At 48.7% G+C, this 27,768-nt stretch overlaps 1 protein-coding gene across 3 annotated transcripts in view; it reads right to left on the reverse strand.

Annotated features, from left to right (window-relative positions):
* STK24 (serine/threonine kinase 24) overlaps positions 1 to 27,768 on the reverse strand; it is a 106,212-nt gene that overhangs the window by 39,365 nt on the left and 39,079 nt on the right. For all 3 annotated transcript variants that reach the window (XM_047756236.1, XM_047756234.1, XM_047756235.1), the window contains exon 2: positions 27,085 to 27,315. In XM_047756236.1, coding sequence (XP_047612192.1) covers positions 27,085 to 27,315 — 231 coding nt within the window. The remainder of the gene's footprint in view (positions 1 to 27,084; positions 27,316 to 27,768) is intronic.

The raw sequence follows: 27,768 nt of genomic DNA on the forward strand, positions 1-27,768 counted from the left end.
CATCCAGAACCTTTCCACTCAAAAGCAGATTTTACAGAGCTGTGCCTCTGACCACATTTATGAAAACGTGCGTGAATTTCCTCTTTTCGGACTCTACCTTCTTATATTCACGTCGTTTAGCTGGAATCATACACCCAAAGCCATTTTCTTTAGAGAGTAGAGTAATTGAATTGAAGCCAACAAATGGTAACGCAGAAAGAAGCGGCCTGGAAACAGGGCAGATATTTGGAAGCAACTCTGAAAGGAACCATGGTTAAAATAAGGAGCCAAAACCTACGAAAACAATCCAGAGGAATCACAAACAGTTGATAAAATGGACAGATCTTACCATTTCCTGGCCCACATTCCACTCCTCCTGCCAAGCTTTCATATACCTCAGAGTCCAACAATGTTGGGTCGAGCCTTCCTAGAAGCAACAAGCATTTTCCAGATTCTCTGAGGCCACCAGGTTCTGACCCAGGAGGCCCCGGGGATGGGGGGGCAAGTGCAGCAGCAGCTCCCCTCCCTCCCTCGTCGGGCATCTCCCCGCCCCCTTGCCCCCCACCTCCGGGGCCTGCCTCCCCCTCGGGCTCCACGAGGACCATCCACGCAATTCCTCAACACGCTTCTTTTCCCGCCCCTTCCAGCTCAAAGAGAGGAAGACGCCAAACACGTTCTGTCCCTCTCTGTTCCTTCCATGCCACAGGGATGATGTCCCCACAGAAACCGAGGCTTCCCCAGAGGAGCCTGAAACCTGCTGTCCCAACCTCACACCGTTTACCTCCAAGGTCCCTGAGGACACGGTGAGAGAAGCTGTGAGAAGGCTGCAGGTGGGCAGGTGGCCGGAGGGGAGGCGGGGGTACCAGCCCAGCAGAGCAGCCCGACAGGGGAGGCCTGGGAAGGCTTCAGCGATGGGGGAGCCAGCTGTGCAGACACCCCCAGACCAGGCTGGGCCACACGAGGGGCTGCCGTGGCAGGGAGCCCCGGGGAGGTGGCTCTGTGGCCCCCCTCCTGGGCACTGAGGCAGGAGGGGCGGGAAAAGCAGGAGGGAGGCAAACAACCCAGACAGCCACCAGGGAAGAACATTCTGGCAACTCCGTCTCCTAGAGACACAGGTCGTTTCACAAGGGCCCTTGACAGGGTTCCCATGAAAAGAGCTTCAAATGAGAGCCTGACGTCCTGATGTGTGCACCCTATGAAAGCCTGAATTCATTTCTAAGGCACCTGTGACATACATGGTCTAGACCTCCGGAATTTATTTTTCTTTCTCTATTTTTTTAATTACTTAATGAATCTTATTACATTTATGGGTATACAACACTTAACACAACCAAATTTTATAGCATTTCCATTCTAAACCCTCAGTGCATCCCCCCACCCCCCCAACCTGTCTCCTTTGGAAACCATAAGTTTTTCAAAGTCTGTGAGTCAGTATCTATTCGGCAAAGAAGTTCATTGTGTCCCGTTTTCAGATTCCACATGTCAGTGAAAGCATTTGATGGTGGTATATCATTGTATGGCTGACTTCACTTAGCATGATAATTTCTAGGTCCATCCATGTTGCTGCAAATGCTGGTATTTCGTTCCTTTTAATGGCTGAGTAATATTCCATTGTGTGTATGTACCACATCTTCTTGATCCACCCTCTGTCGATGGACATTTAGGTTGTTTCCATGTCTTGGCTATTGCAAATAGTGCTGCAATGAACATTACAGTACATGTGTCTTTTCAAGTCATGGTTTTCTCTGGATAGATGCCCAAGAGTGGGATTGCTGGATCAAATGGTAGTTCTATGTTTAGTTTTCTGAGGAACCTCCATACTGTTTTCCACAGTGGTTGCACCAATTTACATTCCCACCAACAATATAATAGGGTTCTTTTTTCTCCACACCCTCTCCAGCACTTACTGTTTGTAGACTTTTTGATGATGGCCATTCTGGCCAATATAAGGTGGTAGGTACCTCACAGTGGTTCTGATTTGCATTTCTCTAATAATGAGTGACGCTGAACATCTTTTCATGTGTTTCTCGGCCATCTGTATGTCTTCTTTGGAGAATTGTCTGTTTAGACCTTCTGCCCATTTTTTGATGGGGTTGTTTGTTTTTTTGGTACGGAGCTGCAGAAGGCGTTAATAAATTTTGGAGATTAATCCCTTGTCAGTTGATTCACTTGCAAAGATTTTCTCCCATACTGTGGGTTGTCTTTTTGTTTTGTTTAGGGTTTCCTTTGTTGTGCAGAAACTTTTAAGTTTAATTAGGTCCAATTTGTTTATTTTTGTTTTTACTGTCATTACTCTAAGAGGTGTATATTGTTGTGGTTTATGTTGGAGAGTTTTTGGCCTATGTTTTCCTCTAAGAGTTTTATACAGTCCTCTAAGTATCTGGTCTTAGGTCTTTAATCCAGTTGGAGTTTATTTTTGTGTATGGCATGAGGATATGTTCTAATTTCATTCTTTTACACGTGGCTGTCCAGTTTTCCCAGCACCACCTATTATACAGGCTGTCTTTTCTCCATTGTATATTCTTGCCTCCTCTGTCATTGACCAGTTGACTGTAGGTGTGTGGGTTTAATTCTGGGCTTTCTATCCGGTTCCACTGATTAATATTTCTTTTTTTTTTCTTTTTTTTTTGTCTTTTTGCTATTTCTTTGGGCCGCTCCTGCGGCCTATGGAGGTTCCCAGGCTAGGGGTCGAATTGGAGATGTAGCCACTGGCCTACGCCAGAGCCACAGCAATGCGGGATCTGAGCCGCGTCTGCAACCTACACCACAGCTCACGGCAACGCCGGATCCTTAACCCACTGAGCAAGGGCAGGGACCAAACCCGCAACCTCATGGTTCCTAGTCGGGTTCGTTAACCACTGCGCCACGACGGGAACTCTCTGATTTATATTTCTATCTTTGTGCTGGTACCATACAGTTTGATGACTGTAGTTTTGTAATATAGTCTGAAGTCAGGAAGCCTGATTCCTCCAGCTCCATTTTTCTTTTTCAGGATATCTTTGGCTATTCTGGGTCTTTTATGCTTCCAAACTTTAAAATATCTTGTTCGAGTTCTGTGAAAAATGTCCTTGGTAATTTGATAGGGATTGCGCTGAATCTATAGATAGACTGGGTAGTATAGTCATTTTGATAGTATTGACCCTTCTAATCCAAGAGCTTGGTATTAGACCTCAGGAATTTCAATTGGGTTGTTCATAAATACAGACTAGCCATGCCTCCCCTCATTCCTGTTCAGGGACAGGAAGGGGCAGCTGCAGTTTTAAAGCCCCCAGGCATTTCCTCTGTATGTTCCTGCCCCTGGATTAAACCAGCACCTCCCAACCACTCCAGGAGTCACGGGAAGGAACTGGCTCCTGGAGGTACAGCTCGTGGGGTGAAGAACTCACTGCTCAGGCTGCATGGAGAACTCCCAGGGCACTTAGGGGAGCCGTCCTGGCAGGCGTTTCTCTAGGAGGCTCTAGGGCGCAGGCAGGGTCCAGGCCAGTCACAGAGGTTTAGGAGCGCGGGCCAAAGTCAAGGGCTTGGACTGGATGAGTACGAGGAAGCAGGAAGAGGAGCCAAGGCAAAGGCTAGGGCGTGGAGCCTACAAACTCCCCGCAGAGGAGGGACCGCACACTCCGTGCGCCTAACAACGTGGCTTCTTAACACTCGAGTGTTCGGTAAACGAGCTAGAAGTGAGCAACATCCCACCTGGCCAGAGAAAAGCCCAGAAATATCTTAGCAAGATTTTAAGAAAAAGCAAGACGAAAAGATGTTAGGATGATGTGGTTTTAATCAGCGGTCCCCCAACCTCCCAACACTTTCTGTCCACAAAGATGTTAAACCCATCGCAGGCCTTAACTCTTGTGAGCTCCGTGTGTGCTAACAGGACTGTGTGCCCTGAGCAACAAATAAAAGCACAAAAACGTCACTGAGTTTTCTCCCACATCCTACAATTCTACCCTGAAAACTACTGAAAAACAAAACGGCCTAAAACTTTAACTTGCTATTTTAATAATCGCCTTTATTTTATGCTTCATGGTGTTTTGTCGATTCATCCAGTTCTTAAACCACCAGCATTAAGGACTGCTTTTCTAAAGGCAGCCAAACAGCAGGAGACCCACAGAAAGTGCTAACTTGGTTACTTAGTGCTAGCTTGGCATCTCCAGACTCTTATCCACACCCGGCTCCTCCTCCCAAGTGCTGACCAAAGCTACATCCACAAGCATCTGTCCACAGGGATCTGCTGGGGACTTTACAGAACTGAAATTTTCCGAAACAGAGAGGGGAGGGGAGGGGGAGATGGGAGGAGAGCCGAGAGAGAAAGCTTGTGAGCAGCTCACCTACTAAGAGTTTTAAGAATGGGACGCATCCCTGAACTGGAACCCACCTTGAGAGGCGCCCAGCCCATCAGCTCACCAGTCAGTCTGACACCATGCCCCCCTCCATCCCACCCCGGCCAACGATGTGCGAACAGTGAGGTTGAGCCCACAGACAAAGACTAGGTACACTCAACGACAGTGACGAAGGTTTTGGTAGCAAGTTTCATTATTCATGCTGAGAAACACGGAATGCTCGCATTTGTTTGTTCTTGGGGGCGGGGGCGGGGGCACCTTCAACATGAAAGTTCCCAGGCTAGGTGTCGCACCAGAGCTGCAGCTGCTAACCCGCACCACGGCCACAGCAACTTGGGATCCGAGCCACACCTGCAACCCACAGCACAGCTCACAGCAACACCGGGTCCTTAACCCACTGAGTAGGGCCAAGGATCAAACCTGCATCAAGGATACTGGTCAGTTTGCTACTGCTAAGCCACAAAAGGATGCCCACATTTTTTGATGACACATCTAGACTTTTCAAGCCCACACCTCAGTGTCCCCTAGCGCCCACTCCTTTTCTTACCACATATGGTGAGTAAAACACGTATATCCATGTCACTCTAGCCAACACACTGTCTTTCTAGAAAGAGCCTGGTCATTCAAGTAACTGCTTAGACTCGGAATGAGAACACAAGGGGGAAAAAAAAAGGGGGGGGGGGACACAACAGGGGTTCCCATAATATTTATATCACGTTATTCACACCTCTTATGTGTGGTTTCAAACTCTCGAGTCTCGAATTAACCAGAGTGACTGCACACAGCTCAGGAACGGAGGTGGGTTCACGTGCCCAGCCTCGCGGGGAGCTCCCACAGAACCTGCCTGCGGAGGCCCGGAGGCTGCACGTGGTCAGCGGGGGGAGGCCAGGGGAGGGCGCTGGGAACAGCCCAGAGAGGCAGCAAACAGGAGAAGCCCGCCTCTGTCACATTTTTCAAGTGCAATTCTTTTTTTAATTTCTTAATTTAGGAGCAGAAAACCACACAACCTTCATCACAAACTAGGAGAACCAGGGCGTGTACACGATGACTGATGTGACTGAACGCAGTTCCAACCAAGTTACCTGACCTTGACCCCCACTCCCCTGCGACCCTGCGGTGAGACCAGCACCGGGACAGTCACGTGGGGCTGGGGACCCCCGCTGCGGCTCTCCTTCTTCAGTCCCTGTCTGAGACAATCCCCTGCTTCTATCTCCCTCCCGAGTCTCGAAGCTCCTCGCCCTCCGGCCCGAGTGAGTCTCCAAGCCGCCAGGACGCTGTCCTTTGCGCTGCTGCCTGGCTCTCCCGTCCCCAGCCTGGCCGGAGAAACTCCAAGAAACAGATCCAGGGAGCCCTGTCCTAACCCTGACATCCACCCCACTCCTGGATGAGGGCCCCAGCCACCAGAGCACTTACTCGGGGTGACAACTGCCAGTCCTCCTTCCCTGGCCCGCACACATGGCACCAGCCACCCCTGGGCCTGAGGACCTGGGCAGGGGGCAGGGTGGGGATACGACCCTCGGATGCCAACAGTCACAGCAGGGAGCAGGTGGCACTGGAAGCCCAGACCTTTTTTCTCGTGTACAACAGCCCTTGAACCGTCTTTAAAGAGCAAACCCCTGTGAGGATTACCTGTGGGGAAAGAAGCTTCAGCCCCCACCCCGTAATCAAGGGCTCACTCACCTCACTGAATAGACTAGAAATACTCTCCATGCGTTCTTTTCAGTACAGCACAGGGGACTACTTAAATGAGCACTGGGGGTGCCAGTCCTACAGCCAACTGCTCAACAGATCCCAATTTACCCAAAGAGTGCTTTCTAGAAACAAGCCAAGGATGGACAACTCTGCACACTGCGGCCCACCCAGGACAGAGCTGAGACTCAGCAACCACCTACTCAAAGATGACAGCAAAGTCAAACACTAAGGGCATGCCCCTCCTGCTGGCAGCTGCTCCCAGGGACCAGATCTAATTTCCCAAATATCAGACAAAGGCAGAAACCTGATGAAAGCCAGGAAGAGCAATATCAAGTGTGGTGCATTATTAAACCAAGACGCGAAGCTAGAATTCAATTCACGTAATATCCTTGAGTTCATAACCTCCTCCCAGCACATGAAGTCCCACTTGTATTGGCTGCTTTTCATTAAAGCTGCTGCCTCCTGTTTGCACTGTCCAGGAAAGAAAGAGCAAGGGACTACAGAAGGCTTAAGTGCGTCTCTCAAGGCAAACACTACAGGGGAGACCTGGAAAGTAAAGGAACATGGAAGAACCAGGAGGTGACGGTCCTACGTTCTCAAGCTGGCCAGAGGCAGAGCTCCTAAGTGTGCTCGGGAGCTCAGAGGGGAGATGCTGACAGCAGTCACAAAGACGATCTTAATGGCTTAGAATAAATGAGCCCCCCTCCCCCCGCCAAAAAAAGGGTAACGGTGAAGATTATGTCCTTTTTAAAAATGTGTTCAGAGTTCCCGTCATGGCACAGCTGTTAACAAATCCGACTAGGAACCATGAGGTTGCGGGTTTGATTCCTGGCCTCGCTCAGTGGGTTAAGGATCCGGCGTTGATGTGAACTATGGTGTAGGTTGCAGACACGGCTCAGATCCAGCATTACTGTGGCTCTGGCATAGGCTGGGGTCTACAGCTCCGATTCGACCCCTAGCCTGGGAACCTCCATATGCTGCGGTAATCGGCCCTAGAAAAGCAAAAAAAAAGACAAAAAATAATAAAAAATAAAATAATTTAAAAAATTAAAAAATAAAAATGTGTTCAAGGTGTCGAAAGGAAATGTTTGCAGTGAGGTACCTGACGACACCCCACACACACCGTGTCCCACGGACCAGAGCTCCCAGCAGTCCCTCTGCACAGCCCCTCCCATACTCTTGCAACAGTCATGCAAAACCCCAAGTCACCTCCAGTTCGCAAACCTGCAGGGCCAGCGATCCCGCAACACCCCCACAGCCACTCCCCCACCCCATTACCGTCAGAAAAGGAGGTATGCGGTCTATTAACAAAGTCAGAAAGCTCACACTTGGGTTAAAATCCACTCCTCTCAGCAGCCACACCTCCCCCCTCAAAGCTGACATTCAAACAGTGCAGGTGGAACTTGACTCCCAGCACATTTTCCCAAGGGGACAAGTTCAAATTTCTCCCCTTTTCAAGCCCAAACGTAGTAAGTTCTTCAAGACAAAAACCAAAACAGAAAAAAAATTTTTCGAGGAAACATGCTAACTTATTCTGCTGGATGTATTCCTTGAAGAATAAAGCGATACAGCAGGAGGACGTGGCCCTGCAGACAGCAGTCAGGCCCATCCAGGGCCGCAGGCCATTTTCCAGGGAAGGGGAGATTTCGGGTCCACCAGGCCTTCCCCCGGTCAAGATCTGGACCAATACCTTCCAGAAGCTCAGAGCTTGGTCTCTGGAACACACACACACCGGTGCCAGGCTCCAACTCACCACAGTGGTTGATGGTCAGCCCATCAACACTGTTGCCCTTAATACAAGCAAGAAAGGAAACAGGCTTTGTGCAACTTGTCCCCACATGGCAACAATGGCTCACAGTGACCAGAATTAAGCCCCGTGTGCAGTAAGCGACGACACAGAACCATAAGGGGCTGCCCATGAGTCAAGAACGCCAACTCAGGGGAATCCTGTCCTCACCCAGGAGAAAGCTGCCACCACCACCTGGCACGCCCCTCATTTCTAAGTCCCCTTGTCACCTGACATGGCAGAACCCTAGTCTTGGCTCGAGGCCTCTGCCACCTGTGCCCAAAGCGGGGGCTGACGTGGCAGGTGCAGGCTGTCTGGGCGGCTCTGGCGGCAGCTCACCTCCGAAGAAGTCTGCTGATGTTGAGGCCAGGTGCCCAATGGCCGCAGGGCTGCCATGCCTTTGACGAGAGGGAGACACTGATGGGAAGCAAAGCATCTTCTAAAGGCAAGTTCCTACCGCGAGCTGGCCCAAAGGTCCTGCAATCAAAGAAGTCACCAGTTTCACATTCGGCAGGGCTCCGCCCCCTTCCTCTAGGGACACGTCTGTCCATCGTCTCTGACTGGATCTCCACCTGCAAAACGCAGGGTCCAGAACCGGAGACCCACCTGGGTAAGGGATAGAGGAGACAGAGAAAGGCAGAGGGCTTCGAGGCCACACCTGGGCGCAGAATGCGAGCGTGACAGCATTGCCTTCTCAAAAGAGACAAACCAATTGTCACCTTTGAAGAGCCAGTGTTTTCTACCAAACAATTCAACACAGGCAAACTCCACCTCATCATACCTATTTTTATTTTATTTTTTTATTTATTTTTGGTCTTTTTGCCTTTTCTAGGGCTGCTCCCGCAGCATATGGAGGTTCCCAGGCTAGGGGTCGAATTGGAGCTGTAGCCACCAGCCTACGCCAGAGCCACAGCAACACAGGATCAGAGCCATGTCTGCAACCTACACCACAGCTCACGGCAAGGCCAGGGATCAAACCTGCAACCTCATGGTTCCTAGTCAGATTCGTTAACCACTGCACCACGACGGGAACTCCAATCATACCTATTTTTAAATGTGACCAGTTAACGACCCCCAAATCCATGCAGCGCTCACACCAGCCTTGCCTAAAAGCAAGGGGACGGGCTGCTGTGTAAACAGAAAACGTGGGGTCGGGGGGCGCTTCTGTGAGCACTGGTCTAGCCTCAGCCTCGCCATCAGCCAAGCTCCGCTGATTCAGAACCAGAGGGAAGCGTCACTGGATCCAACGGAAGCATACAATCAGGAGGCCAATCTCATGCTACGTCAACAAAAAACCAGCAAAATCCAGTGAAGCAATTTAAACACCTAATCCAGCGTAACGATGCTTGGTCTACTTAACAGGTTACATAAATTGCTTCCAGCGATTCAACATGCAGAAAGCCAACAGCCACCCAAATGCCAAAGCATCAACACTTCCCACCTCGCTGCACAGCTAGCAGAGCTGTCGCAGATTTTCTACTGTAAATCATATCACAATACCTTCTTTTCCAAAATGATCCTCTTTCCTCAAGGAAATGCCTGAAGATAATCTGATACCTGCCACCACCAGAATGCAAAAAACAGCCATCAGAACACTCTGTCCGGTCATCTGTGCATCAAGCTTACAAAGAAAGCGGGGGCAGGGGTGGGGGGGAGTGTCTACTCGGCAAAGAGTTTTATGAAAATGTGTCTGAGACATCCAGTCACAAAAGAGTCACCTACAAATTAATGTACCTCTTTAACGAGGAATCATCACAACAGGACAAAGGGGCCTCTCACGTGGCACTGAAACCTCCCGGTCTCAGAGGTTTCCGAAGGCAAACGCCCCACCCACTTCACTCCCTCCTGAAAGGGCCGGGAACCATCTCCACGTGTGGATCCTTCAGAGCCCAAAGAGTCTCAACTGTCAGGCAACGTTATCACAGAGGACCTGCCGAGGGCCGCGGGGAAAGACGGTCAAACGCCGGTTGCCAGAAGAGCCCGGCTCTTCGGGCAGCGGGTTGGCTGAGAAGGAAGGGAAGGAAGGGCTTAGGGGGCAGGAAGGGAGTCTCCACCCGGTGTCTCATGGGCACCGCTGGGGAACAAGGCAGGTGGCGCTGCCAAGGACAGCTCAGGACCACAAAACCAAAATGGGATTCTTGGCAGAGACTGGTTGCAAACAAAGATGGAGGAGGGACAGGCTGGCACGGGGCTCCCGTGACAGCCAGCTCCCCCCGGAGCCACGAGGGAGGCCAGGTGCCCGGCCACACAGGAGAGGCCCTGGCGAGGCCTCAGCGTCCATGTCACCGTGAGCCACAGCTACTGCAGCAAATTCCACGTATCCGTTCAACTCCACGTTCAACTCCACGTGAGCCCCAGAGGTGAAGAGCCGCTATGCGCTAGAGACCAAATAAAACAATTTACACCCGCCAGGCAGGAAGGGCTCCTGCCGGGCTCCCCAGGAAACAGGAGGCAGGAAACCGAACCGCAGCACTGAGAGGACATGGTCCTCGGAAGATGACACCTACCAGCCTGACTTAAGGCAAGGGTGATGGCGCCCGGGGCGGAGGTCAGATTCCCCAAGACAGTGGTGGAAGACAGGGACGCTCCCAAACTGGACACGTCGGCCCTGGAGGCCAGGACCCTCCAGAAGTGCCCCTTGCCGGAGGCACGTGGGCTGGGCCACCACCCAAGCCCTCTCCGCGGCCGCTCTGTGAGGCCCACCCTTCTTCCGGCCCCGGGGGTACAGCCTGTCTGGTGGGGGCCAAGGCGGTGGCTGCTCAGGGCCCCGGTTTTCTAGTCCAGAGAATGAGGAGCGGGAGGTGGGGGGCAGGAGCCTCCGAGGCCGTTTCCTGCTCTGAAAACCTCTGCTCCTCATTCCTCTGGGCACCAGAAACGCTTTACTGAAGAGCAAGCGAAGCTGCATCAGCAGTGGCAAAACTCAGAAGGTAAACGGGTCCAGCCTCTCCTTCCGCAGGTCAGGACATGGGTCCCACACCAGTGGCCATGCCGCTGCCTCACCTCAGTCACCTCCAGATCTCGGAGTCACAATGGCTACCAAGACCAGAAAAGTGAGGGAGAAAAGGCAAACCATCCCCCCCCACCTTCTAACTGGGCTTCATCTCTCACCTGCTCACAGCGAGCGTCTCCCAAAACCAAGCCGGTCGATCGCCACTGCCCCCGCCGCCACCAAGCCTGTTGCCGGTCAGACCGGAGCTGCGTCATCCCACAAACCTACCGGGCCCAAAACGCGGAGGGACAGCACCGAGGGGGACCTTGACCCGATGCACGAAGCCTGGCTCACACCAGGGCCGATTCAAAGCACAAAGAGCCGCGAGCCCCCGTGGCGGCCGGAGCCGCCGGGAAGCCTCCCTTCCTCCCACAGCCTCGTGCGCCTCGAAGCGCTCCCGTTTGCCCCAGAGCGTCCCCAGCAAAGGCGGGAACGAGCCCAAGCTGCACAGGTAGGGCCACCCAGAGCCACCCGGCCACCACCGGAATGACTCTGAGGAGACACGTCATCAGCGGGTCGCCCCACACGGCACCCCATCTCGCCGGCTCCACAGCACCAACACTCCACCAACTGCAAACGTCTGCTCAGCTCGACCCACAAGCCAGGGTGCAGTGTTCACAGCTTAGTCCCTCCGAGCAGGGCTAGTTCTCCTCACCAGAAGCCAGGGGAGGTTTAGGAGCCAAGATGCAGAACAGTCAGGGCAGATGTGAGCCAGTAACTTGATGATCAATCAAACAATCGGCTAAAACGCTGCCTCAGCATCCTTCCTAACCCGTAACCAGAAAGGAACCACCGGGGAGGCACCGGCCTTGGGGCCTCTGTCCCAGGCAAGGTCTGGTTCTATTTCCCGCTCTGCGAACACCGTGCCGAACTGCAGCGGACGAAACCCGTTGTGCCAAAGAAGGGGATGGGCCAGCTCTCGCTAATAAAGCCAGCTTCCCGGTCCGCTCAGCCCCAGCAACTAGAAAGGACTTCCCCTGCTCCAGGAAACCAATTTTCTTTCTTAGAAATTGGAAAGGACTCACTTCACATCCAGCCAAGTGCCATCTATTTACACCGAGACCGAAAGAGAAAATCACACAACTATCTTTAAAATTACAGGAAAAAAGTATGTGCTACGGTTTGCGTGTTTAAAAACAAAGTCCAACTAAAAACAGCAGACTTCCTTAACTTAAAAAGGGTTACACATCAAAGTTCCATAGCAAATACCATACTTTAATAAGAAACCATATTTTTCATAAGAAAAGTTTAAGATATACTTTCTTGAAGATCAAGAACAAGAGGGGCGTATCCCTCCCAAAACTGCAGTCGGCACAACGCCAGAGGTCATGGCCGAAGCACAGGGTGAGGGTACACATGGCTGGAACCAGAGAAAACCATCCTTACTGGTCAGCGGGTGCACAGGCACAGAAAGCTAACAAGGTTCAGCAAGCCTGCCGGAAACTGAGTGAAAAAAATCACATCCGTCCCTTCACTAAGCAATAACCCATCTGAAAATACATCCTTCAGAACAGCAAGAAAACTAGGGGGCTAGGAGCCAACCTATGGATCTGCAGGAGCTTTATGGATAAATTTGTTCTTTTTTTGCTTTTTAGGCTGCACCCGCAGCCTATGGAGGTTCCCAGGCCAGGGGTCAAATCGGAGCTACACCACGGCCACAGCAACGCCAGATCCAAGCCGCATCTTCGACCTACACCACAGCTCACGGCAACACCAGATCCTTAACCCCCTGAGCAAGGCCAGGGATCAAACCTACGTCCTCATGGATACTAGTCAGATTCGTTTCCGCTGAGCCACGACAGGAACTCCTGGAGAAAAATTTTTTAACTTTATGAAAGCTCACACAAGACAACCTAACAGAAAGATGGCGCTCAGTCAAGGATGGGAGGAATCAGATGTCAGTTCTCCCCAAAAGTCAACCCTTAAATATCAGAAGGCGTCTACACAGAAAATGTACAAACTCGAAGTTAAAACGTATGAGGGAGAATAACGGTCTTCAAAGACCGGATACACTTTTTAAAAATAGCACACTCTTGTCTATGGACGTGGGCAGAGGCGAAGAGTGTTACCCTCCAGCTAATGACTTAAAACAAAGCCCAAGTGGTACTAATTAACACACACAGGGCATGAATGACACTGGCCCAGGAATAGAATAGGAAATGTCACAACAGATACACACACACACATATATATGACCTTGGCATACGATAAAACATCATACATGAGTGGGTATTAACAGTATACCATATGATACTCGTATAGAATATAGTATTTTACACAACAGTAGTAGAAAACTTATCTCTACATGGAGAAAAACTAAATCTCTACTTCATACCATACGCCAGACAGATAAAAGATCTAAATGGAAAAAGCAAAAATTGTAACGCCAATAAGAGAAAAAAATCCATTATTTTTTAACTTTAGGAAACTAGTAGATTCTTTAAACAGGATCTCCAAAACAGAATTCAGAAAGTAAAAAATTGATAGATTCAATGACATTCAAATTAAGGATTTTTGAGAACAAAGGACACCTTGAAGTTGAAAGAAGTACAACAGAGAGAAAATATTTGGGTATCTAAACCTGATACAGAGTAACAAATATACATATCAAACACTAAAACACAGGAAATCCAATGGAAAACTTCACAAAAGATAGGAACAACAATTCAACAGAGTAAGAAATCCTAAAGGCTAACAACATATGAATAGACACTTCAACTTACCTATTAATAAAAATGCCAATAAATAAGCATAATAAAATATTGCGTTACACTCATGCAACTGGGAAGAACTGAAAAGGTGTTTATGAATGTTGGTGACGAAGCAGGCAAACCAGGCCCAACATCATTAGCCCCAAGGGGAACATAAACCAAAACCACAGTAAGATGCCACCTCAAACCTCTGCGGTGGCCATAATCAAAAACTTAACGAGGATGTGAAAAAATGAGACCAGAGCCTCAGCTCCCTGTGGTGGGAACGTCAACGGGAGCAGCTGCCCTGGGCAGCAGTCCGGCAGTTCCGTAAAAAGCTAAACAGAGTTACCACGGGACACAGCAATTTCATGACAGGCTATGTACACAAGAAAAATGAAAACACGCCTACCCACAACTTAAGCCCCAGTGTTCACAGCAAGGTCACCACGAGAGCCAAAAAGGGGAAGCAGAGCAAGTGGTCATCAACGGACAAGCGGGAACTAAAACACAGCGGCACACAAGGGAATATTATTCAGCCATTAAAAGGAGTGAAAAACTGAAACATGCTATCACGTGGATGAACCTTTTGAAAAGATTACGCTAAGCAAAAGAAGCTGGTCAAAAAAGGCCATGTATTCTCTGATTCCATTTACATGATGTTCCAGAACAGGAACAGAAAGACAGAAAGCAGACAAGTGGTTGCCTAGGGCTGGGGAAGTTGGGGAGAAATGGGGAGAAGACAGTTACAGGCAGGGGATTTCTGCATCAGGAGATGAGCATGATATAAAGTTCACTATGGGAGTTCCCATTGTGGCTCAGCGGTAATGAACCCCACTCGTATCTGTGAGGACGTGGGCTCGACCTCTGACCTTGCTTAGTGGGTTAAGGACCCAGCTTTGCTGTGATGTGTGGTTTAAGTCACAGACGCAGCTTGGATCCCGAGTTGCTGTGGCTGTGGTGTAGGCCAGCAGCTGCAGCTCCGATTCGACCCCTAGCCTGGGAACAGCAATATGCCATGGGTGTGGCCCTAAAAAGCAAAAAAATAAAATAAAAAATAAAGTTCACCTTGGTGATGGGTATAAACCACTGAACAACCCATTTAAATGGATGAATTGAATGGCATGTGAGTTATATCTCAATAAAGCTTTAAAAAAAAAAAAAAAAGAGGGGGGGCAGTGAGAAGAACCAAAAGCTCCCATTGCTGGTGGGAGGTGGGCTGTTCTGCACACGGTGACGGAGGGACGGAGCCTGGAGTATGTGGGCCCACCTGCCCTGAGCCCCATCAGCTGTAATCATAGAAAGTGTCTTATTCCAGGGGATAAAGCCCAGGGTCCAGCATGGGAACAGTTAAGTCATAGGAAAAAATACTCAAGATCCTAAGTCATTACAGAAAATGCAAGTTCAAATCCTAGTGGGTACCACTGCACACCTGCTTAATTGGCCAGCCTGAAAAAACTGACAATATCAAGTGCTGCTGGCAATGCAAAATGACACAGACCCTGGAGAATTAACCAGCCATCCTGCTTCTAGCTGTTTATCCTGGAAAAAAGAACACTTCTGTTCATACAAAAACCATACATGAATGTTTCCAACATTATCCATCACTGCCAAAATCTGCAAACAGCCCAAATGCCCTTCAGCGGATGACAAGGTGTACATCCCCACGATGACACACCCTTTAACAACGAGAAGGACAAACACCTGATACACGCCCAAACCCCAAATGCACTGCACTAACTGCAAGAAGCCTGTAACAGCAGGTACGAGGGTCCATTCTATGGCGTCCTGGAAAAGGCAAAACTACAGGGACCGGAATCAAATCAACGGTTACCAGGGGCTGAGGGTGTCGGGAGAGAGACCGTCAGGAATGCTGGGATTGGACCCTGCGTGGGGTAGTGGTTTGAAGAATCTACCCATGCGTCACATAAAGTCCGTAGAATTCTAAGAATTACACATCCCAAAGAGTTAACTTTACTGTGTGTAAATTTTAAATAATTCAGTGGTAGGAAAAAATAAACTCATACACAGTACACAAAGTTTTATCAACTGAAGACACACATTCAAAAACACATCCAAACCTTAAAAAGAAAGGTGATGGGGATGAAGGATGAAATAATAAAACTGATGAAGACAGAAGAGTCTCACACACACGGATGATGACAGTGACGCACAGTGAAAACATGACAAAAGCGCAACTCTCCCTTATCCGATGTCCGTAAATGGCAAGGGGGCCATGGGAATACAGTAGGAAAATGACACCCAACTGAACAGAACAGGCCACCTACTGGCAGGGCGGTCAGTCCCCACACGCAGAGGGGCTGTAGCGGGAAGCACTGTGCTTTGGCCCCAACAAGGACACACCGTGTTTAAAACAGCGGAAAACTGAAAACACACAGAAAAAGAAAGCAAGGTATTAACATCTCATTGGCTGTTTTTCTTCCCCCACTAATGCTATTCTGATGACCGAGATCAAAAACAAAAACCAGACTGTTACTTCTGACGTTGGTCAATCCACCAGTTTGCCAGAGGATGTGCCAGCTGTTGTTAGCCATAAGGGCCTCCGGGTGGACGGCCCTCCTCCCTAGGTGAGATGACGTCTCGGGGAGCACTGACTTTGTGGTAAGTGCACAGCGCTGGGGGGATCCTGCTCCCCTCAAGACAGCCTTGGGTGAGGAAGGAAACGCACGTTGGTGAACCGCATCCCCAGGGAACCAGAGCCGCGTTGCTTTCTGCCGCTTGACTGAAGCAAGAGTTTTGGACACGCGCAGGCTGGAAAGGGTCACGGTCAGTGTTTAGGTAAACCCGCCCCACTGCGCACAGGTTTCCTGGCCCATTAGGTTCCCAAGAATCCTTACAGCCTCTGCTCTATTTACACCACAACAGAGGGGCCCTAGAGAAGCACCCTTCAGATCCACTGTCCCCCAAAATGCTGCCTGGGGCTCCTCTCCTCTGAGTCTGGGACACAGGCTGCACAGGACTGAGCAGTGTACAATCAATCACCGCCCCGTCGGGACACGTTTGCTCACAGTGCTCGCAAAGCCCATACTCGGTTTGGCCACAGACATCACGTGGGCACAGCCACAGTCTGAGGCTGTCCAAAGCACCCTCTGGGCTTTCCAGACCCACCAGCGCCAGCCCTAGAGATACTGTCCCATCTCCCACACCTGGGACTGGCAGCGCGGGTGAGTCCACTGCGGGGCCATCCTGTACAGCACAGGACGAGCTGCAGCATCCAAGGTCCCCACATGCTTGGTGCCAGCAGCACCCCATCCTGCCTGAAGGCACAACTGAGAATGTCTCCAGACACAGCCCCCTGCGGCTTTACGAGGGGCCGTGGGTGGAGGCACAGAGAGGTACCAGGACCGCAGGGGGAGGCTCAGCCCCGCCTTCTCTCCTGGCCCTCGAAACTGGGCTTCCTGCCTCCCTCCGGATAAGCGGCAGTCACCTCTCCACCTACAGGACCTTATCTACATTCCCGTGTCTGAAACCAGAGGTCAGCACAAGGGCAGGATGTGCCATGGTGTGGGTTCAGGAGGAAGGAGCGGAGAGAAAATTCAGACATGTGTCCTGACAGACGCGCCCATTATCGTGCAGCGACACTGACGCTTCTTCTCCGGTAAAGAGATCGGGAAGTTACAAGACAATATGGGCGAGAGAAAGACGGCAGTTTTGGTTTGTTTTTCTGAATATAAAGCATAACACACTGATTATATTCTCTTGTCCAAACTGGGATGCTTCTGAAAATAAAGAGACCGCTCTTAACAGCTATGCTGGGACTGAAAGCAAAGACGGGAGGGAAGGTCACCTCCCCAGGAGCCTCATTCAGAGGCAGAGCCGCTGTGCAAGGATGTAATTATGCAATGTCTGCGTAATTTTTGGTATGCTAATAATGTCTTTAAGACGTGTGGATTGTGAGTAAATATTTTTGCACTTCTTTCCCTAAGACTAAAATGGGTTTTGTTTTTTTTGTTTGTTTGTTTGTTTTGTCTTTTCTAGGGCCGCTCCCGCGGCATATGGAGGTTCCCAGGCTAGGGGTCGAATCGGAGCTGTAGCCACCAGCCTACGCCAGAGCCACAGCAACGAGGGATCCGAGCCGCGTCTGCAACCTACACCACAGCTCACGGCAACGCCGGATCATCAACCCACTGAGCAAGGGCAGGGACCGAACCCGCAACCTCATGGTTCCTAGTCGGATTCGTTAACCACCGCGCCACAACGGGAACTCCTAAAATGGGTTTTTTTAATTTCATCAGGAACTATTACTTTGCCTTTGGGGAAGGAAGGGGGAGAGACATCAGAAGCCCAAAGAATATAACTTTTAAAAATCAACCCAAGTGTGGCTATGACGGACACAACACACAACAGATCCCTTAGCAGGATCACCGGCACTGTCACGCGACAGCAGCACAAGGCACCAAGGGACCTTCCTGGATTAAGCTTCCAGTGAATCCCTAGAAATCTGTACGAATTGAAGAAAAACTTACTCTTCAGCCAATGGGAGAATTAACATACGTCTTTTCTATCAAAGGAGATTTTGGTTACTCATTCGGCTCCAGTTTCAGCTGAGACGCCCACCTGCAAGCCCCCTCCTCTTTCCCTCTTCTCCCAGCAATGGTTTGTTTGCACCCTGGCCTGACCCATGGGAAGGGGACAGGCACATCCCCGGGGTCAGGGATAAATCGGGAGGGTCTTCGCTTCCTCGCGTGTGCTTTTTGAGTACCGCACCCTTGTGCAGAAGTAAAGAGCCATGTTGCGATCTCCCGTGTTCGTGTGTTTCACTTTCCGACACTGACGGTCCGAGCCGTCCCCCAACAGTCAGGGATCTGAATCCACGATCAGACAACCACTTCCTCATGTTTCCTTCATAGCGATACTACAACAAAAAACAACCAGGACAAGCAAACGTTTGACAAACAAATTTTTTGTTTTGTTTTTGCCTTGCACTTGATTTGCTTTGGTTCAACTGGCCTGATGCTTGAGAATATTAAATCGTTTATTATAAAAGAGGATAAATAAACCTAATTTTTAGTATGCTAATAATGCCTTTAAGACTCGTGGATTTTGAGTCAATTGGCAAGATAACTTTTCCCTTAATTAAAAAAAATTCTTCAATTATCACTGCCTAAAAATCTCCTAACATATCAGGCCTACATGATCTCAGTCTTTATCGTAATCCCGTAAGATACGCACATTGACCTGCATTTGTCCTTCAGGGTGTCAGCACCCACAAAACATCCAGACACTTAAGTAACTAACTGTACCAGGATCCAAGACTAACATCCTAGCTTGCAACTAAGTGAATCTCTAGGTAGAGATTCTATTTATTTATTTATTTTGTCTTTTTAGGGCCACACCCACAGCATATGGCAGTTCCCAGCCTAGGGGTCGAATTGGAGCTGTAGCCACTGGCCTACGCCAGAGCCACAGCAACGTGGGATCCGAGCCGCGTCTGCGACCTACACCACAGCTCCCGGCGACGCCAGATCCTTGACCCACTGAGTGAGGCCACCGATTGAACCCACAACCTCATGGTTGCTAGTTGGATTTGTTTCCACTGCGCCACGATGGGAACTCCTCAAAGTAGAGATTCTGAAAGTCTGGCAATCACCCCAACACACACAAAAAAACTTAGAGTTGTATTGGTGAATGAAATGAGGAGCACTGCAAACGCTGCTTAAAAAGAAGTCAGGCTTAGACTCCCGTACAACGTCTACTGTACAATCCGATTATGTCTTCACTGCTCAACTAAAAAATAAAACCAAAAAAGTCTCTCCTGCACACCACTGCAGACGGTCCCTCTCCAGCACACGCGTGCGCGCACGCAAGCACGCACACACACACACAGTTTTATTAAGGACCTCGGAGATGGGACCTTTGTGGTAGAAAGCTCCCGTGGTAAACGAATAGTCAGGATACAAAGGCTTCTGGTTAATGTTCTTTTAATTTATATTCAATTAATAACTAAATATTTAATTTCCCCCCAATTAAGCAAACTACAGCAAATGAAGTTCTTCGACGGTACGTGATAATCTGTAAGATCTTTCAGGCCTCAGATTCATCAATATAAACACAAGTTTTCAGGGCCCCATTGTTCCCCCCCCCAACTGTGGCTTTGTTTTTGTTGTTATTACTTGTAGAAAACACATGCTACACAGTAATTCTGTGATTTGGTCAGAGCTACACAGACCGAATTAACTCCACTCTCTGGACCTTCACTAACATTCAGTGTATTAGACCACATTATCTGTTGGTTTTTTGGGAGGGTGTTATCACCTTTTAATTTATGCATATTCGGGCGTACATGAAGATTCTGGAATGAGGTACATCAGTGGAACCCTGGCGGTTATTTGGGACTTTCAAATTAAAGGGCAATGTTCACTTTCTTCTGCATGCCTTTTTTTTCAAATTTGTTTTTATTATACTTGATTCACACTGTTCTTGTCAATTTCTGCTCTACAGCAAAGTGACCGAGTCATACATCTGTGCACAGTCTCTTTCTCAGGTTATCTTTCATCACGCTCCATCACAAGCGGCTGGACATAGTTTCCTGGGCTAACATCTCCTAGACAAGATGAAACCCAAACACACAGGAGACCTGATGCTGACCCAGCAATGAAGAACCAGTTTCTGCTACTTCCCTCCAGACACAATCGTGCTCTGTGAAGCCCCTTAAGTTGAAACCTGAGGCCCTCGTCTCCATCACCACGTGAAGAACTAAAAATACTAGTTCTGAAAGCTAGGGGGAGGTTTAGAAGGGCAGTCAAAATCACACCAACTTTGCATCAAAGACCATTCGTCTTACCGGTTAATTTAATTTCTATCTTATTTGACAGTCTGGACCATACTAATTAAACTCCAGAATCCTACTTGGGAGTTTCCGTCGTGGCGCAGTGGTTAACGAATCTGACTAGGAACCATGAGGTTGCGGGTTCGGTCCCTGCCCTTGCTCAGTGGGTTAACGATCCGGCATTGCCGTGAGCTGTGGTGTAGGTCGCAGACGCAGCTCGGATCCTGCGTTGCTGTGGCTCTGGCGTAGGCCGGTGGCTACAGCTCCGATTTGACCCCTAGCCTGGGAACCTCCATAGGCCGTGGGAGCGGCCCAAGAAATAGCAAAAAGACCAAAAAAAGAATCCTACTTGATGATGGGAAAACAGCCTCCAGCTCATCACCAAGGGTTTTCCTCTGGGCCAAGGAATTTCAGGAGACTCCCTTACCCAAGAAGGGGCAGAACCAAGCATCTGGATTCTTGTCCTGCTTAACTTGGAGAAGTTAATACTGTTTAACAGTAGTTAACACTGTTTAACAAGAAGAGCTCATTACATTTTCATCAAGTTTGAACCAAATGGACGGGAAACTTTCAAAGAGATATCCTACTCCAGAACACAAAGAGGAGGCCACACCAAGAGGTAGGAGGGGCGATTACACAATATAAACAACCCCATACCTCCCGGGTGGGAAGCCCACAGGCTGGAAAGTAACTATATCACAGAGACTCACCTACAAGAGTGAGAGTTCTGAGGCCCACATCAAGTTCCCACGCCTGGGGGATCTGGCATTGGGAGAAAGAGCCCCCAGAGCATCTGGGACTGGGGGAAGCAGAGACCCCATTCTTAAAAGGCGCACACAGACTTTCATGTGCACTGGGTCCCAGGGCAAAGCAAAGTCTCCAGAGGAATCTGGGTCAAACCTGACTGCAGTTCTGGGAGGACATCATGGGAAAACAGGGGTTTATGTGGCTTGTTGTGGGGGAAGGACATTGAAAACAAAGCTCTCAGGAGTATTCAGCAGCATGCCTTTCTCTGGAGGTGGCTATTTTGGGAAAATGTGGCCCCACCCATCAGCACTGAGAAGCCCCAGGCCAAACAACAATCCAGGTGGGATCACAGCCCCACCCCTCAGTAAACAGGCTGCCTACAGACCCCTCAGACACACAGCCACCTCTAATCCCATCCAGAGACTAAGCCCCACCCACCAGAGGGATTAGAATCGGCTCCACCTACCAGGGGGCAGGCATCAGCCCCTCCCATCAGGAAGCCTACAGCAAGCCCCCACAGCAACTTCAGCCACAAGGGGGGCAGACACCAAAAGTACGAGAGGCTACAACTCTATTATCTGTAAAAAGGTCACCACACCAAAAACCTATAAAAATGAAAAGACAGAGAACTATAACTCAGATGAGGGAGAAAGAAAAAACCCCAGGAAAACAGCTAAGCAATGAGGAGATTCTCAGCCTCCAGGAAAAAGACTTTAGACTGTCCATGCTGAAGATGATGCAAGACATTGGAAATAAACTGGAGGCAAAGATGGATAACTTACAGGAAACACTGAGCAAAGAGATAACAAGATATAAGACTTAAACAAGAAGAGATGCAAAATACAACAACTGAAATAAAAAATTCACTAGAAGCAGCTAACAGCAGAATACAGCAGGCAGAAGAACGAATAAAGAGGCGGAGGACAGATTAGTGGAAATTAAGGATGCAGAACAGAAAAGAGAAAAAAGATTGAAAACAAATGAAGAGAGTCTCAGAGAACTCTGGGACAACGTGAAACGCACCAACATCCGTATTATAGGGTTCCAGAAGGAGAAGAGAGAGAGAAGGAGACAGAAAAAATATTCCAAGAGATAACAGCTGAGAACTTCCCTAACGTGGGGAGGGAATCACTCACTCAAATCCAGGAAGCACAACGAGTACCATACAAAATAATCAAACTAACTGAAATTAAAGACAAAGAGAAAATATTGAAAGCAGCTAGGGAAAAGAAACAAACATACAAGGGAACCCCGATAAGGTCATCAGCAGATTTTTCAGCAGAAACTTTGCAGGCCAGAAGGGAGTGGCATGATATACTGAAGGTGATGAAAGGAAAAAACCTCCAACTAAGATTACTTTACCCAGCAAGGCTCTCATTCAGATTTGAAGGAGAAATCAAAAGCTTCACAGATAAGCAAAATCTAAGAGAATTCAACAACACTAAACCAGCTTTACAACAAATACTAAAGGAACTTTCTCTAGACAGAAAAGGCCACAACCAGGAACAAAAATTCCACAACTGACAAGGCTCACCAGTAAAGGTATATATACAGTAAAGATACGAAACCATCCATGCACAATTATGCCACCAAAATCAGAAATCATGAGAAGACGAGGGTACAAATGCAGGACACTGGAGATGAACTTGCAATTAAGAGACCAATAGCTTAAAACAATCATATATATGTATATATATACATACAAAAATACACACACAGAGACTCATATCAAAACTTCAGAGTAACTGCAAACCAAAAATCTACAATTGATAGACAAACAAGTAAGAAAAATTAACTCAAATACAACACTAAAGACAGTCATCAAACCACAAGAAGAGAGAACAAGAGAAGAAAAAAGAGCAACAAAACAAATCCAAAGCAATTAATAAAATGGCAATAAGAACACACATATCAATAATTACCTTAAATGTTTATGGACTAAACGCCCCAACCAAAAGGCATGGACTGGCTGAATGGATACAAAAACAAGATCCATACACATGCTGTCAAGAGACCCACTTCACGTCTAGGGACACATACAAATTGAAAGTGAGAGGATGGAAGAAAATAGTCCATGCAAACAGGGATCAAAAGAAAGCTGGAGTAGCAATACTCATATCAGATAAAACAGACTTTATAATGAAGAACAGTTTAAGAGACAAGGAAGGTCACTACGTAATGATCAAAGGATCAATCTAAGAAGAAGATACAACAATTTTAAATATCTACACACCCAACATAGGTTCACCACAATATATAATGCAACTGCTAACAACCTTAAAAGGACAAATCGTCAACAACACAGTAATAGTGGGGGACTTTAACACCCCACTTACAGCAATGGACAGATCATCCAGACAGAAAATCAATAAGGAAACACAGGCCCTGAATGAAGCATTAGACCCGATGGACTTAATAGACATTTATAGGACATTCCATCCAAAAGCAACAGAATACACATTCTTCTCAAGGGCACATGGAACATTCTCTAAGATTGATCACATCCTGGGCTACAAATCAAGCCTCAGTTAACTTTAAGAAAATTGAAATCATATCAAGCATCTTTTCTGACCACAACACTATACAACTGGAAGTGAACACCAAGAAAAAAGCTGCCAAAACAAACAAACACGTGGAGACCAACAACATGCTACTAAACAACCAATGGATCACTGAAGAAATCGAAGAGGAAATTAAAAAATACCTAGAAGCAAATGACAACAAAGACAGGACACTCCAAAGCCTATGGGACGCAGCAAAAGCCGTTCTAAGAGGGAAGTTTATAGCAATACAAGCCCACCTCAGGAAACAAGAAGAAGCTCAAATAAACAAGCTAACTTTACATCTAAAAAGCCGCTGGAGAGAGAAGCACAGACAAGACCTAAAGCTAGTAGAAGGAAAGAAATCATCAAGATCAGAGCAGAAATCAATGAAATAGAAACGAAGAAAACCATAGAAAGGATCAACGAAATGAAAAGCTGGTTCTTTGAAAAGATCAACAAAATTGATAAACCCTTGGCCAGACTTACCGAGAAAAAGAGGACTCAAATCAATAAAATTAGAAATGAGGAGTTCCCGTCGTGGTGCAGTGGTTAAGGAATCCGACTAGGAACCATGAGGTTGCGGGTTCGGTCCCTGCCCTTGCTCAGTGGGTTAAGGATCCAGCGTTGCCGTGAGCTGTGGTGTGGGTTGCAGACGCGGCTCGGATCCTGAGTTGCTGTGGCTCTGGTGTAGGCCGGCGGCTACAGCTCCGATTCAACCCCTAGCCTGGGAACCTCCATATGCCGCGGGAGCGGCCCAAGAAATAGCAACAACAACAACAACAATAACAACAACAACAAAAGACAAAAAAATAATTAGAAATGAAAAAAGGAGAAGTAACAACGGACATCACAGAAACACAAAGGATCACAGCACAGAAACACAAAGGATCATAGGAGACTACGCAACTATACATCAAATTCTACAGTGTGGTTTAAGAGAAGACGGGCAGCTTTCACGATGGTGACGTCACTGCTGGCATTCCTGAGGCAGTGGTACCTTCTAAAGGACCACCTCACTGGGAAAACAGATCAGGCACTTTAGACACAATCAGCACAACTTTTCACCCTACCTGAGGACAGTCAGTGGAGAAAATCCTCCAGGAGTCATTCCACCTCCTTCAGAGGTAACTACCTACCTGCCCAGCTCAGCACAAGCCCAGGTCCTCTTCCACCCAGGACACTGCATGGAGCTTGCCAGCCTCTCCCGAGCTGGATGGGATCGTGTGACTGAGCCCGGCCCCCCAGGGAAAGGGGGGGACGACAATGGGGCTCGGTGTCTAGGCCTGGGCACGGGAGAACGTCCCACACAAGCCTAGACAGCGAACACACTTTCTGCCCCCACGCCCACTTCACACAGACCCGCACGGCCACATGCGGAGGACAGAGGAAGGGCTACAACGCGGGAGGAACTTGGGCTCCTGAGTAACCGTTTGAAGGAAAACCAGCCACGGACCAGGGCGACCAGCGAGCAAGAAATACACTCCCATCGTGCTGAGCCATTCCCAACTGAGGGTGTTCATTCCAGCAGCTGACCTCACGTGGACAAATCCACGGGGCAACTCTCGATCAAGATGAGACGGCCTTGGAATGAGTGACACTGGCAAGGCCGGCCACACCAGATGGAAGCCCTGGATACGGCCAGTCAAGGCGACACAGCGTTTGGCCACAGCAAAGCCATCTACTCCCACAGGCAGTAAAAGGCGTGCTGAGGAGCCGCGGCTGAAGAAGGTCCTTGCGAACCACCGACCTTAACTCCCGTAAACGGGAGCTGGCACCGTCCATCCGCCAAAACGTGTGCGGATGTGACACGCTTCCTTCGCCAAAGCTCCCGAAGTCCCTTTAAGACACGGGTCAGCATCCCAAACTCTGACTGTACCATGAAACTACCGCGGAGCCGTTTCGCAAAGGACAAGGGATGTGGTCGACAAAGTCCGAGCAGCGTCTCTTTAGCGGCTCGTTTTTGCTCATCAGAAATTTAACATCAAGACCTTTGCTTTCCCATGTGGGAGCCACATGTGCTCTCCTCTTGATCATGAAAATGCTAAAAATGATAAACTTACAGGGCTCCCCTTTTTGCCCCATCCAGACCTAAACAGGAAGGGCCCCCCCCACCCCCCCCCCCCACACCAGCAACATTCACCACTGTTGCTGTCGGCAGCTGCCACCACCACCGCCGCCACCTCCTCCTCGTCGCTCCGTGGACGCCTGCTCCACGTGAGGCGGGAATAAACCCATCCGGTACGGGAGGAGATTAACACTCACTCACTTCTGCTCACTGCACACCAGGTACCGCACACACACACACTCAACTCCATTCATCCTCGCACCATGAGGTGTAAGCCATTAAGTTTCCATTTTACAGGTGAGGAAGCCAGGATGTTTAAAAACAAAACAAAACAAGTCCCTCAAGCCCATACACCAAGCCAAGCAACATTCATGTCCAGGAAAACAGACTCTGAAACTTATTCGTCCCATTTCCAAATGCTGCATTTGACCTATGACATACTCCACCCTTCAGACAGTAAAACAAACAAACAAAACACATAGATTTAGCATCCAGTGTTCACGTCCTTTAAATATTCATTTCAGCAACTCAAATGGTTCTCAAAACTTCCATCCTTCCACTTGGGCCTTTACCGCATTTCCACAAAATCAACGCTGGTACCATCCCTCGGACTCAGAGAAGGTTGAGGGCTTCCACCGGGTCAACCAACCAGAAGGAGGCCTTGTCTTACGTCACTCCAGCTTCCTGCTGCCTCCCCTGGGAAAAAGTTCTACCTGTGAAATTTTCGTTTCCGCAAGAATTACTTCAGCAATTTTTTCTCCAATGCTTAAGATTCCCCAAAGCCCATCTGAAGATACTGTATTTCCAAGTGCAGGAAAAAGGGCCTACGTCCAGGAACGTGAAACGAGAGGGGCGGGGGTCAACTTGTTTAGGGATTGAGCGTGACCACCCACCACGCGGGTCACGCAGGACTGGGAAACCGTTTTTAACACCATCCTTTTTCCCACTTAAAGAACTGTGTGCACAGATAATTTGCAGTGCCATACTCTAACTACTACTGTAACTATGTACTTGCCTAGCATTCTTCCAAGTCAGATGTGGATAAACTAGCTCATGAATCAACAGTCTCAATTCTCAGCAGTTTCAAATAAACAGCACCTACTTAAAACAAATTTGATAACTGAACATATCAAAAGACTCACATTCTTAGGTTGGCCTCGGTTTTTATCCTAAATCATGCTAAAATTAGGTGACAAATGGTTGTCACTTAATAAGAAATGCGTTTCTGATGACAAAGGCTCACTCAGAAATACTTCCTTGTTTAAAAGGGAATTTCAACATCAAACACTTTTCCCAAAAATACATTTCTGTCAGTGACATTTAAGATGACAGCACTATCAGAGCCAGGTTCTTTCAACTGCAAAGGCCGTGGTGTCTCTGCTTCCTCTGCAAGCCTGCTGGGCTATTTACCCAAGTCCTCAGTCAGCTGCTGCATCACAGAAAATCGCATTTGCATCTTTCAGCCTTACCTTCAGATAGGACCCATAATATTTGGTTACGTAGGGACTGTCGCACTGACTCAGCACGGTGATTTCTTGCTGAATGTCCTCTATCTCATCTTCTGCCTCTTCCAGGTCAATGATTTTTATGGCGACCACTTTCTGAGTCCGATTGTCAATGCCTTTGAACACCTCACCAAAAGAGCCCTTCCCGATTTTCTCCAGTTTGGTGAAAAGCTCCTCTGGATCCGCTTTTAGGTTCTGTAGGAGAGAAGGGAAAAAAGGGAAATGAGTAACTCACAGGGCTGGGACGGCTTTGCCCCCCCCCCTTTTTTTTTTGCCTTTTTTTAGGGCCGGACCTGCGGCATATGGAGGTTCCCAGGCTAGGGGTCAAATAGGAGTTACAGCTGCCGGCCTACACCACAGCCACAGCCACACCAGATCCGAGCCATGTCTGTGACCCACACCACAGCTCACAGCAATGCCGGATCCTTAACCCACTGAGCGAGGCCAGGGACTGAACCCACATCCTCATGGATCCTAGTCGGGTTTGTTAACCGCTGAGCCACGATGGAAACCCCCTGCTTTGTCCTTACTGATAAGGTACAGGCCATCGTCTTTCAAGGACTGAGCTGTTCTCCTCACTTAAGGATCAGGCTGGGGGTGACCACTGGCCTTCACATTCAGGTCACAAAGATTTGTAAATCTCACCTG

This window comes from Phacochoerus africanus, chromosome 13 (assembly GCF_016906955.1).
Source record: "Phacochoerus africanus isolate WHEZ1 chromosome 13, ROS_Pafr_v1, whole genome shotgun sequence".
NCBI classification, from domain to species: Eukaryota; Metazoa; Chordata; class Mammalia; order Artiodactyla; family Suidae; genus Phacochoerus; species Phacochoerus africanus.